At 32.2% G+C, this 14,126-nt stretch overlaps 1 protein-coding gene across 4 annotated transcripts in view; it reads right to left on the minus strand.

The window, feature by feature from the left end:
* Positions 1-8,301: 8,301 nt before the first annotated feature.
* The window catches only part of LOC142329829 (dual specificity mitogen-activated protein kinase kinase 4-like), a 43,350-nt gene continuing 37,525 nt past the window's right edge, over positions 8,302-14,126 (minus strand). For all 4 annotated transcript variants that reach the window (XM_075374690.1, XM_075374688.1, XM_075374689.1 and 1 more), the window contains 2 exons: positions 11,935-12,161; positions 8,302-9,189 (listed from right to left, as the gene is read on the minus strand). In XM_075374690.1, coding sequence (XP_075230805.1) covers positions 9,024-9,189; positions 11,935-12,161 — 393 coding nt within the window. In that variant the 3' untranslated portion in view covers positions 8,302-9,023. The remainder of the gene's footprint in view (positions 9,190-11,934; positions 12,162-14,126) is intronic.

Raw genomic sequence — 14,126 nt, forward strand, 5'->3', positions numbered from 1 at the left:
TTCAAGATCACAAATCTTTTTTCTTACTAGTCCTGCTTTCAATTTATATTTTCTTTTAATTTTGATCAGTTCCCAGTTGCTTTGTTTTATCATAATTCAGAATATCTAGACATTGGACAGGAGTAACACCATGATGCAAATTAATCTACCCTTAATTTTTTTGTTTTTTAATAATTATCTGAAATAAGTCAGTTCAGGTTATTAGAGATTGAATTTGACTTTCTGCAGTTCATGCTATTTATAAAAAAAAACTACATGTTTGGTAAAAAAAAAGGATAATTAACAAAAAATATAAGGGAGCTTCAGCTTAGGGGATGAAAGATGAAACATAATTGTCCACACAATCTGTTTACATTTATAAAAATATTGAATGAGTATAGAAGCTTATAATAACAGAAAGTACCAGAATAAGATAAAAAGAATGAACAGGTTTGGACAATAAAAATATTAACACTTGAACAGAAGGGTGGGTCAGCTATTGTTACTATAGATCAACATTGGGTAGAGATACGCAATAAACTTTACCCTTTCAAATTCACTTTACCATTACTAACATAAGATCAAAAATAATAAATCACATTTTTGATAATCATACATATCACATGAGATACCTGCCCCATATTTAAGCTGCGATTGATAAAGGCAAATAAATATTTAGCATATTTTTTCCACAGATATTCATTTGCTTCAGTTAATTCAACATACCACTATGTCACGGATGGATGAGGGTATTTCTCAGAATTGCAAACATTTTCCTTATTTTGTTTTTTAAATGCTTTACTACAGAAGCTTTATTTCATTCTTTCATCATAAATTTAAAGATATAAATTATTCCTTGTCTGACAATTCCCTCCAATTTTTTTTATAGAGTACCCTATATAACATATAAATATATATATATATATACACCAGTACGATCGAATACTCAGAATTATGCAAGGCAATATGGAAGAAAATCAAAGAAGATATCAGGAAATACAACAAGGTTGTAAAAGATGCCCTAGAAAATAGAAGTTTGAAGAAAGCTAAACAAAGGTTCATAGTTGGAAGGAATCAATAGTAATGATAGCGGTGGATGTTGGTAATGAGCGAATAACAGAGATGAAATATTGGAATTCATTCGGAACTTCTACAGCACACTGTATGAAAATTAGGAAAGATGGAACTTCCTCAAGAAGTGGACGACATCAAGATACCAGAGGTTCTCCTGGATGAAGTGAGAAATGCAATAAACAGCATGGCGAACAACAAAGCTGCAGGTTATGATGTGGCCTATCTATTGATGTGTTAAAGCTCACTGGAGATGAAGCACCAAAACATTTGGCAAAAATCTTCACAGCGTGTCTACAAAACACTAGTATACCTTAGAGCTAATAAAGCGAAAATAATTCTGCTTCATAAGAAGGCAACATACATGATATACGGAACTATCGTCCCATCAGTGTGCTATTTGTTATCTATAAGGTTTTTACCAAGATCTTGACAGATCTCAACCAAAAGAACAAGCAGGATTCTGGAGAGGATACATCACAATAGACCACATCCACAGCATTCAGGAAGCCATTAATAGAGCCAACGAGTACAAAATGCTAATCTGTTTGGCCTTGTATCAATTTTGAAAAGGTATTAGATTCTGTGAGTCATCTTGCAGTCATGGAAGCTCTAATTAAACAAGGGATAGACCAGATACGTAAAAATGCTACACAATATCTAAGAAACTTCGACATTATTTGTCAGCATTGGTAAACCAACAAAAGAATTTTCTATCTGAAAGGGAGTTAAACATGGAGACCCCCATATCTCCTACATTATTCACAGAGGTCCTTGAGATGGCTATGTCCAAAATTGAATGGTCTGAAAGAGGTATCAAGGTAAATGGACGGAGACTGAAAAACTTACGGTTCGCAGATGATATTATACTTTTGGCTAAGGATGTTGATGAACTGCAATCGCTTATCGAGGATCTTGCAGAAAAATGTGAAGTGAGTCTGAAAATGAATTTGACCAAAACAAATATAATGTACAACAGATGGGCTGCTGCAGGAGAGATTGTAGTTAACGACAACATTCTAGAGAATGTGGAAGAATATGTCTACCTGGGACAGCTAATAAACACCAGAAGGGACATCAGACCTGAAATTTTCTGGAGAATCAGAATGGGCTGGAAATCATTTGGAAGACATTCAACAGTGTTCAAATCTAACATGCCAGTAGACTTGAAAAAGGCCGTGTTTGATCAGTGTGTTTTTCCAGTACTCACCTACGGATGCGAGACCTAGACTTTAAATGAGTTCGTGAAAGGAAAGCTTCAACCAGCACAAAGACATGGAAAGGTCAATGCTAGGCTATACAAGGAGGGAGTGGAAGACATAAGAGCCATAACATAATGGAAACAGTGAAATGGCAATGGGCAGGGCACATAGCGAGAAGATGTGATGGAAGGTGGACAAAGGTGGTATCTAAAAATTGATTTCTACATCTTCTGAGTATTAGAGATTAAAGTGTTAAAATGGATTTTTGTTTTTTTTTTAAAGTTATTATTTTTAATTTTTCAGTAACAAATTGGAATTAATGGGAATTTATATCATCAACCTGATTTTTGGGGAGTGTAATCTTCATGTCAATAAACCAATTTATAGATTTTCAAAATTCAACCTTGAAAGGAGATGAAGAAAGGTAAAAAAAATTTTGAACAATGATTATTAATTTTTCCAATCCCATTATAGTAAACTAGATATTCAGTAGATTTCGGCTTGCAAATATTAGAGATAAATAATTAAAAACCATTCCAGTCTGTGCTAGACCAGTTTCTTCATCTCTTCCACATGCTCAGTACGAGTTTCAACTCCGTTCAGCCAACACATTATTTTTGACAGCGCCATCAGTGAAGGTGTGTTATGAAAATGGAGCATCGGAATTTAGAGTAACATTGTGCAATCAAGTTTTGTGTTAAACTTGGGAAATCTGCAAGTGTGACCTTTGATTTTATTTTTTTTAAGGGATGCAAAGGTATATGGCACTGTGGCTCAACCAACACAGTCATCATAATTGAATGTATGACTGGCTGCCCCTATCACCGATTACATTAAAGAACACAAAATAAAAGAATTGACCATTATGGGAAATGCAACTAACCATATGGTGCAGGGCTGCAAGGAGGAACTAGTATGTACAATGTTTTTAAAATGATGGGCTGGCTATACTTTTTTGGATTCTACTTTTAAAACTAAACAGAAAATATCCTTACGAAAAATGGCAATTTCTCCTTTGTTCTCCCTCTGTCCCTCATTTTATTATTTTTATGTAAAAATTTATACCTCAAGTTCGGATAGAGGAATCACATTATATTTGGTAAGCATCATGGTAATAAAATTAGCAAAAAATCAGGGTAAATACCTTCACAAATTACAAAATGGTGGCCATGTTTATTTTTCAATCCATTATACGAGGTGTGTGAGAAAAGTAATGAAATTGGTAACACTGTAAGCGATCTGGCAACGCTGTCTACCAGTCTGTGCTAGACCAGTTTGTTTCTTCCACATGCTCAGTACGAGTTTCAACTCCGTTCAGCCAACACATTATTTTTTACAGCGCCATCAGTGAAGTTGTGTTACGAAAATGGAGCATCGGAAAAGTAACGTTGTGCAATCAAGTTTTGTGTTAAACTTGGGGAATCTGCGAGTGTGACCTTTGAAAAGTTGAAACAGGCCTATGGGGAACATTGCTTATCAAGAGCACAAGTTTTCCACTGGCACAAATCATTTTTGGAAGGCTGAGAAGATCAACCTCGCTCAGGGAGACCTTCAACTTCACAATCTGACAAAAACATTGAGCGGGTAAGGGTTTTTGTGAGATCAGACAGTCATTTAACAATAAGGATGATAAGAGAATAGTTAAATTTAAACACTTTCAACCAACATCAAATTTTGACATACGATTTGGACATGTGAAAGGTTTGTGTGAAATTGATGACAAAAACCTCACAACAGAACAGAAGGACAATCGAAGAAACGTGTGCGTTGATCTTCTTGAGAGGATTGACAATGACCAAGAATTCTTCAATCGTGTGATCACAGGTGATGAATTCTGGATATTTTCGAAGAAAATGAATCCTGAAACAAAGCGAAGAGTGGCACACTCGGCCATCTCCTCGACCGAAAAAATTTTGAATGAGCAAATCAAAGATCAAAACCGTGCTGATTTGCTTTTTTGACAGTACGGGTATCATGCATAAAGAATTTGTTTCTCCAGGACAAACTGTCAACCAAGTGTTTTACAAAGGTGTCCTTAAAAGGCTCAGGAAAAGTGATTCGCGTGTGAACAGACATTGCAGAGAAATGGATGCTTCATCATGACAATGCCCCGTGTCACATGGCCATTTCCATCAGGGAATTTTTGAATTCAAAACACATTCCTATGGTTCCTCAACCTCCCTATATATTCACCACATTTGAGTCCTTTTGACTTTTTCCTTTTCCCGAAATTGAAACATGTCTTAAAAGACATCACTTTGGAACACTGGAGAACATTCAAAAGACTGTGAGCTACCAGTTGAAGCCTTCCAGCACTGCTACCAGTAGTGGGAACAATGACTCCACCGGTGTATAGCTGCCCGACGGAACTACTTTGAAGGGGATAATATTGTTGTTTGAAAAAAATAAAAACTTTAAGTAAAAGGTCAGTCTCATTACTTTCCTCACACACCTTGTAACTCTATAAATATTAGTTTTATCAAAATGTATGTTATTTGGTAAAATATTAAGCCTTTTATTTTAAATAAAATGACATTTTACTTTTTAAAATTGTTAAACAAATAGCCGCATTATGGCAGAAAATTGATGTACTTTTGTGTCTGTTTTCATTTCCTCCACTTTACATTCAATTCGATTAATATCTTTGTCACTACATAACAGTTAGTTCCAGTGACATTTATATATATATATATATACTAGCTCTACCCGCCACGCTTCGCTGTGGCACATTGTGGTTGCATGGATGAGAAACAAAACAAAGCATACGTTTCATAGAAGTTTAATTTTGCAGTACTTGTGGATATACAATATTTTTTGTTTTTCCACTGTCTGCGTAGATATAAAGGCTATCTGGTTTGCAGACTCGGGAGCACGCAACATACAGTTGCCCATGTAAGAAGCAATCCGCATCTAAATCTAAACCACACAATTCTAAAGATTGACCTTGAGCTTTATTGATTGTGATTGCAAATGCCAATCGAATTGGGAATTGCAATCTTTTAAATTAAGTGTATCGGTCGGGATTATGGGTATTCGAGGAATGAGGACATCTTCACCTTTTGAAAGGCCCCGTTAAAATCGTTGCTTCCACTACGTTATTCATCAATTTCTTAACTGCAAGTCCCATGCCGTTTTGGCTGATTAATATTCCGCAACAGGATAATTGTCATTTTTTGATAGAACCGTTGCTAGAATCAATCTAATGAGAAATGTTTTCCCAGTTCCTCCTGGCGCATCCAAGAAGAAGGTCCCCCCAACTCGTTTATCATTTGCATTATGCGATCATAAATTCCTTTCTGTTCACGCGTTAATTTGGGAATGTTTGATTGGACATATGACTGAAGATCACCAATGTTGTAACTCTGTTCACGGCGTAAATCCACATCAAATGAAGCAATCACAGCTCGGGTGGGTGTTGGCATTCCCAATTGACTAAGAACTTTATTTGCAATAGCTAAGCACTTGTCTTCAATATTTATTAATGCTTCGTTGTAAATGCCTTCTGTAAATTCCATGGTCATATTGGTATTTTCTAGGCGTACTCTATGCAAAATATCCTCAGCCATATGCGATCGATATCTTTCCCATAACTCTGTGAGAGATGAAGTGAAGCAAGCGGTCAATATAATTGCGAATAATGCGCGAATATGGTTTGGATGTGCAGTGTTGCACGCGTCATTAATACATATATCCCACTGTTGGTCGTTTTCTAATAAATTCAGAGCTTGGTGAAAGACGCAGCTCAAACACGACACGATCACACAAGTACCTCGATTTAAGTGAATATTTAATTCAGATTGTATAATAATGTGAATCAGATGGAAGTGGATGTTTTTTTTTTTTTTTTGTTAATAAACAATGTAATTGGGAAAAGGTAAATTTTCATATGTGACTGCGGTTGTCGTTAGCTAGTATGGCGAGTGTTCCCTTGCTTCTGGCAGATGGCGCAGTCACTGGTACACAGCTGACCGTTAAAAATGTTTAAATGGGTATGTGACTGATGCAAAAAATAGATAAAAACAATCTTTGATGCGGGTTATATATTGTGCTAAAATTTGAGCTCAATTGGTGCAGAAAATTTTGAGTTTTTGAACCGTACACAAACGAACTTAACATTTTTATATATAAAGATTTGTGGGCTGCGAAAAAAGCCCTTAAGTCGTGCGAAAAAACACATCATTTTAAATGCTTACAAAAGCATAGTAATTCTTACAAATTACAGAATAATCAAACAGCGTTGATTTCAGATGTTAATAAACTGCTAATGTAAGTAGAAGTTGTGCTGCTTCAGTGTACAACATGACTCTCGAGTATGAATCTACTAATGAATTACAGTCTCCAAAGAAAACAAAACCCCGCAGGTCAATTGAGAAAAAGGTGAGATTTCGATAAAAATGTGATTCGTAAAAAAATTACACGAATTTGAATTATTTAGAAATAGTTTAGCGATGTATTATGGTCCTTTGGAAGAGAATTCGAATATTGTGTTCGACAACGCTTCTTATCATTAAACGAAAAGAATTCCAGGTGTGTTATAGAAAAACAATGATATCAAAATGTGGCTTAGTTCAAAAGGAATAATTTTTGAAGAGGTTTAAGTTAATGTTCAATCATTGCATAGGGTTTCGCGTATTAAAAGTAATTATAGTCTGTATAAAATTGGTTTGACACACAACGCCATATTGGTAAGTCGTGTTTTTATTCGGCTCCTAACGAATATGTTTGCCGGCCTCCGTGGTAACGTCTCTGACTTTAATCCGGTGGTTCCAAGTTGGAATCCCGTCAGGCATGGCATTTTCATACGCTATAAATCATCATCTGAAGCAATGCATAACGGTGGTTTCGGAGGTTTGAAAAAACGAAAAAAAAAACGAATACTTAGTTGTGTGGTTTCAGTGTTACTATTTGTGAATTTTTTTCTTTGCTTTTACATAGCAAACAACGCTAAATGACCAAAAAACGATTATAAAAAAATAATTTTGACTTTTTTTGTTTGCATAGTCTTAAGTCTATCTGGGCTATAAGAAAGTTGGGTGTTTTAATTTATTTACTGTAAGTCATCCTTCTTGGTAGCTTTTCTTTTTGTTTTGGTGTTTTTTTAGGCTAATAAATCAGATGGAAATGTAAACAAAGGAAAACCAATCAGATCAATGCAAGATGGCCATATGGCCGTTGCCAATGTAAACAAAATCACACTGATTAAATAACAAATTTCTTTGAATTATATTTAACAGCTAAAACATCTGTATTTTATTAACACCATCTGTATTTTTTTACATCAGCCTCTTATTTATTAAAAAACTGAACAAATTAAAAATAGATAATTTATTTATTAATAGATGAATACAATCTTTGATGCGGGTTATATATATCGTGCAGTGGTTTTTTTTTATTTAATAAAATACAGATGTTTTAGCTGTTAAATGGTTAGCTGTTGACAGTGGCAATGTCTGAGTGGCAATGTCTGAATCCATTAGTCCTTGATGTTATGATGTGAACGATAAAATAAACTCGCTATAAATATATATCTTCTTGAATGGCAGTGGAGTTATGTTACAAATTTTATGGTTTAGTGTTTTTAAATTTTTAAGTTTTTATTTCTTTTTTGTATTTGCTGATGTAATTATATAATTGTGTACCAACTGATGATGCAGATCCCATGAAAGTCGACTATTGATATTAGTTTTTATTTAGGTTTTTCTGTAATTGTGTTTTGTCATTGAACTTGATCAACCTAAGTACAGGACAATAAATAAAGTAGGATTGACATTTACCTTATAAATATCAATAATTTAGAGTTAAAAACATTTAAATTTAAATGTTAAAAAATTTTTTAACTCTAAATTATTGATTTTTATATTTAAAAAAAAATGGTTTACAACTGAGGATGTGAGAAATTTGTTGTTCTGTACTTAGGTTGATCAAGTTCTTTAAATTTATATACTAGTACAGAGAAATATGATTCTTAAAAGAACCGACTTAACAACAAAATACAAAATCAATATTACTCCGTATAATGCATTTCTTATTCAGAGTAAAAAAAAAAACAGACTTTTTTAAAACTTTATTTCTTGATTAAAAATAATTCAACATTTTTTTCTATTTTTTAAAGGAAATAACATGGCAATATAATATGAAAGAATCATATAAGCGTACAACCAATATAACATTCTAAAATGTATTAACATATTAATATTTATATATACAATAAATCTGTATTTTTTTACCTTTCACTAATTAACCAATAAAACTGTATTCAAGTACAGATACCTTTAATTTATTTAAATGTATCCAGCTATTTTATATAAATGTATATTGTACATCTTTCATTATAATTAATATAATTACAATTATTAGAAATTATTACAGCTGCCAGTGCAGTTGTAATAAATATTTGATTTATTAAGTGCATCTTATAAAAATTTTCTACTAAAGTCAGGTTTTTATGTAGCAAAAAAATAACAAAATTTTTTACACTGCAGTATATTACCCAACAGAATTTAGGTAAAAATGACATGAATTGATTATCCCCGAATTATTACAAATAATAGCAATAAAAATATCAATATAATTTTACAAAAAACCTGTTTAATGACAAAAGGGAAGGGGCTATCTACAAATAAAGGTGATATCACAAATTAATCATGTCAAATACATATTATTTATAAATTTCTTTAGTTAAAACTTTTAAAAACTACTACTCGTCATTTTCTTATCATTGAGCGATGTGATAACATGCGTCAACATAGATCGCAAATATTGCAGTCTCACTCATGGAATGTTTGTAGTAAATATTGTAGCTCCATTATCAGTCATACTATCCAAAATATTGCTTACATAATGAGCAACATCGATAGGTGCATTATCACTTCTAATAATAAAAGGATGTTCTAGTAATTTGTTGTACTTTGGCCTTTGTGTTTCATCTTTTATTAAACTATAACAAAACAAACAGAAGCCAATAATAAGTTTGAAAAATAATATACATCTAATTTTTTTCTGGATGATGGACAAACAAAGTGTAAAACTGAAATTAGTGCTAGAATTGTGGTTTAAAATATGACAATTTAAAAATATAACAGTAATTAAAAAAATGTTTTTATTCGTCTACTAGACTTAATCCTTATTGCTGAAACCAGATTTTTTGATTTACACTAATATTGTGTGTGTAGAAAGTAACATCTTGCAAGTACTGTCCATTCTGATCCACATGCTACTGGAGTCAGTTGTCAAAACGTTTCATTATATTTTGCAGCATGTATCTCAGTATGGCAGCTATCTCACATTGAACCGCTTTAGTGATTTGGTGTACAATTTGAATTTTAACAACTCTTAGGAAAAAGTCACATACCAAAAGATTGGGAGAATAAGATGGTCAGGTGATGTCTCCACACAGGGAAAAAAACATTCCAGAAACATCCTACTAACATTTCCATCAAAAGCCTTGTGGGTTGGTGCCCCATCTTATTGGAACCACAGTTTGGTTCAGTTTAGGTGCTTTCTGTGTAGTAGTTCTACAGCATGAAAGTGTACAGTTCTGCATTCAGTGTAACTACCTCAATTGCAGTATGATTGCCTCAACTGGCAGTCACGTGTCTTGACTGCCTTCTTCAAATACAGGCTGATCACCTCAAACCTTGCAATCCTAATCACACTATGACCCATTGTGTATGAAGTGGTTGCCCATGAACCATGGTGTCTTGGATTTGTGTTGAAGTTCTGTTAATTAACACACAACTTCGCAGATGAAAATGGGCTTTTTCATTACTATTTTCTGTCATCATTTCCATTTTGTCTCTATGAAAACTCTGTGTTATTTCCAACCAGTTATAATTCCTGAACAATCAGTTTGTATGGCATAAATTCAAAACAAAATGTAAATATTCTTCTGACAGTATGACTGGGAATCGAATGTTTAGAGTGAAGAAATGTGTTGATCCACCAAAAACAGAGGACTTGCTTCCATCCCCTGCCTTACATATCAATGTTTTTTGGTGTTTGTATGGATCTTAGCATTCCCGATGGTTTTTGATGAACATGCTGTATTCCTGAAACTCTCCATCCATAACAAGGCTGCATAATGATAAGGCACAGGAATATTGAAATCATGGTGGTCAACATTTAAATGTTGATAAATCTTCTTTGCACAAGATAAGTGTTTTTTTTTTTAAATAGTTTCCATAGAAAAAGCACAGTGAAATGGCAGCTACTGAAGGCAGTACCTACTAACCCCACCATCCATATTGAAATCATGGTGGTCAACATTTAAATGTTGATAAATCTTCTTTGCACAAGATAAGTGTTTTTTTTTTTAAATAGTTTCCATAGAAAAAGCACAGTGAAATGGCAGCTACTGAAGGCAGTACCTACTAACCCCACCATCCATTAGTAACCAGTCAAAAATCATCGGGTTTTTCTGTCCCAATCTGTATTTTAAAGCATTTAATTGCTTTGTTTTCAATAATATTTATATTTTCACAAGCAAATACAAATTGATCAATTACAAATGGATTGTTTTCAAAAAATATTGTTACAAATCTGAGCAGTTTTTTTAGTTAAGCATCACTATATTGGTGTTCCAGAAATCTGGCAAATAGTTTTTGTTTCAGTTGGGATACTTTTCACATTCCTAACAATTCATATGATCTACAAGAAAGCAGGTTTTTAGATGCCAACTGATATATTACTTATATATAATGTTGCATCTTTCTATTATATAGGTCTTTACTCATGCAGTAATAGATTTAAATGTAAAACAAAACAGTTATTTAACAATAGAAAGACAGACTTATAATATTTAGTCCCCTGCATCGAGCAGTATGTGGGTGTGTACTACCCCCATTATTATCTTCTATGAAGAAAGTTTTATGGGGAGGGGTATCCATGATGTGGAATCGTGAAATGAGAAACTCCACACAAAATGGGTATTTTAGGTATTGCCAGACCCTCAGCGATCATCCTTCCCTTTCTCACAATTCACCATTATTCTTATTACTTCTCCCCGATGTCCTGTGAGTATTAGCTAGACTCCTTCTAGATGCATGGAAAATGTGAGGGGGGACATAATTATTTGAAGAAATATTAAAACCAGACCTCCTAATACAATCAATAAGTACAATACCACAAGACACAGCGTTTAAGTTGAATTTCACTCCAAAGAGCATAAGGGCATTAACGAAATGTCAATGTATAAATTAGTTTTTAGATCATTGCCCAATGAAGATATTAATGATTTCATCTGGCTAAGTAAACATAATAATACTGTTATTTATTTATTATTTAACACCATAACTCTATTTTTCCTATGTATTATTTTTTCTATGTATAACATTTTTATACTACTTAAACTAAATAATATTGAATATGATTTATTTTAGGCTGTTAAGCATTTATTAAAGCCTAATGACCGTAACAATTAAAAAAAGTCTGACCAATGGATAAATGTCACATGAAGAGTTTATTTGATATAAAAACAATTTTTTCATTATAAACAGATATTTTCTTTTGTGGCAAAGAAAAAATATTGGCAGAAGTACCATCTATTTTTTTTTCATACTAAAAATGGATTTTATATATATATGGAATTATAAAAAATAAAATTATAACATAGATAAGATCTGAACAAACTTTAACATAATATATTTATTATGATTATTTATTCCTCTAATAATAATCAACTTACCATGTATTTACAAAATCAACAAATTCCTTTGTAAAGTGATTCCCGTTTTCATTAACAGATAATCTCGGAGGTTCACCCTGAACAACCTGATATAACTGTTCAAATACAGAATTCCATTTTGGGTAAGGAAATCGCCCTGTTGCTACCTCTTTTAATGTTATACCTAGTGACCAAACATCTGATCTTACATCATATCCACGTGCTCGCTGAGGATCTATCCTTTCAGGCTAAAAAAAACCAGATTCAAAATATTAAAAAAAAATTTTATTATCCCACGAATAATAAGATATTAACAGAGATTAAATCAGAATAAAAATTATACAGTTAATAAAAATATCAAAACTCAAATATATATATTATTTTAAGGCCGCAAAGGACCACTTTAATCACAATAATTAGTCTTTTTTGCTGATCTTTTGGCCTTTTAAGTTCTTAGCTTTTAGTTCTTAATGATCTTTCTTTACAATCCTCTTTTGAATAAACCCTTTTTGTATAATTAAAAGTTCTTACTTTAAAGTTGGTATTCGGATTTTCAATAACAAATTTTAATTTTTTGGATTTATTAAGTAAATCTTCGTAAATCAAATTTAATTATTGCATGTCATCTTTAATTTCTTTGACCCATAATGGCGGATTTTTTAAAGACCAAAATTGATCGATAATTTTCTTAGTAAACCTATCCTGCGGTAATCTTAACAAGTGTGCACAGAAAGAAATTCGCTTCTTTTTCATAGTATCAATTAAGGATTCCAAGTTTTCGTACAGAAATTTATTAGGCAATAATCTGTACTGATTTTCGTGTTTATATTTTTTGTTTATGCAGGTTCTAAGAATACTGCGTTCAACTTTAAGCAAAGGTTCAGTCCTATTTTTCTGATTTAATCTAAATAAAGTCTTGCTCACATAAGTAATTACTGGTATAACTACAGTTTTGTAATGTCTAATTTTAGTGTTAATCGAGAGCGATTTTTTGTTGTAAGTATTTTTGGTTACTTTAAATAATAAGTCTTTCAGTCCAATTTTATTTTTCGTTACAATTACAAGTAATGATCTCTCCAAGATATTTAAATGTTTCTACACGTTCTACTTTGTTTCCATTAATATTCACAGAATTAATAACTATAGCCATCATTTTAGTCTTTTTGTAAGAAATCCTAAGTCCAATTTTATTCGCAAGTTCTTCTATACTTGTTATTTGTATTCTGGCTTCTGCGATACTATTAGCTAATAAAGCTAAGTTGTCGGCAAATCCTAGGCAATTAAAAAAAGCTATCTCTTTTGTATCCTATGTGAATATTTTTTGGATTAATTTTAAACCATTCATGCATCAGAAATTCTAGTGCACAATTAAATAATAAAGGCAAAAGGCCTTGTCTCAGTCCGGATTTTATGTGTAAAAAGGTTCGGAAAATTCGCCACGAAACTTCACTTTACATTTTGTATTTGTCAATGTTAAACCCATCATATTTACCAATTAGGATCCAATCCGAGATTTCTCAGAATTTTTAACATCGAAGGCCTACGTATGCAATCGTACACTTTTTTGAAATCAATAAAAGAAATAATCATTTCAAAGAAGTAATTTGATCTGGATAAAATATATAAATATATAATTTTTTTTTTTAAATTCAAATAATTCATGAACATATTGACCACTGTGCTAATTAAATTTAATAATAACAACTTCACCACCAAAACACAGTAACAGAAAAATCTAAAACAAATACAAACAGTATACTTTTGCAGGATCCCGTATTATCAGTCGGTACACAATTCTGCAATTACATCAAACAAATAATAAAAAACTTAAAAATCTAGAAAACAACATATTAATAACTTAAAAATTTGAAATAACAACACTATTCCACTGCACAGTAATGGCAGTATAGTGTCATTTCACATTTCTTTAAGTAAATAATGTGTTGTTTACTAAATTTTTAAGTATTTTATTTATTTGTCTGATGTATTATAGAATTGTATATAGACTGATTATGCAGGATCCCGTGAAAGTCAACTATTGGTATTAGTTTTTTTTATGTTTTCCTGTTACTGTTTTGTAGGTTAAGTTTTTATGATTGCATATACATATTTTGTCCACCTAAAAGAAAAAAAAATTACAACTAAACTCATAAAAAAAATGTCATGCTAATCAAAATAATAAAAAATCACATTTCTACCTAAGACAATATCAA

The sequence above is a fragment of the Lycorma delicatula genome, chromosome 9, assembly GCF_047948215.1.
Source record: "Lycorma delicatula isolate Av1 chromosome 9, ASM4794821v1, whole genome shotgun sequence".
In the NCBI taxonomy this organism is placed as follows: Eukaryota; Metazoa; Arthropoda; class Insecta; order Hemiptera; family Fulgoridae; genus Lycorma; species Lycorma delicatula.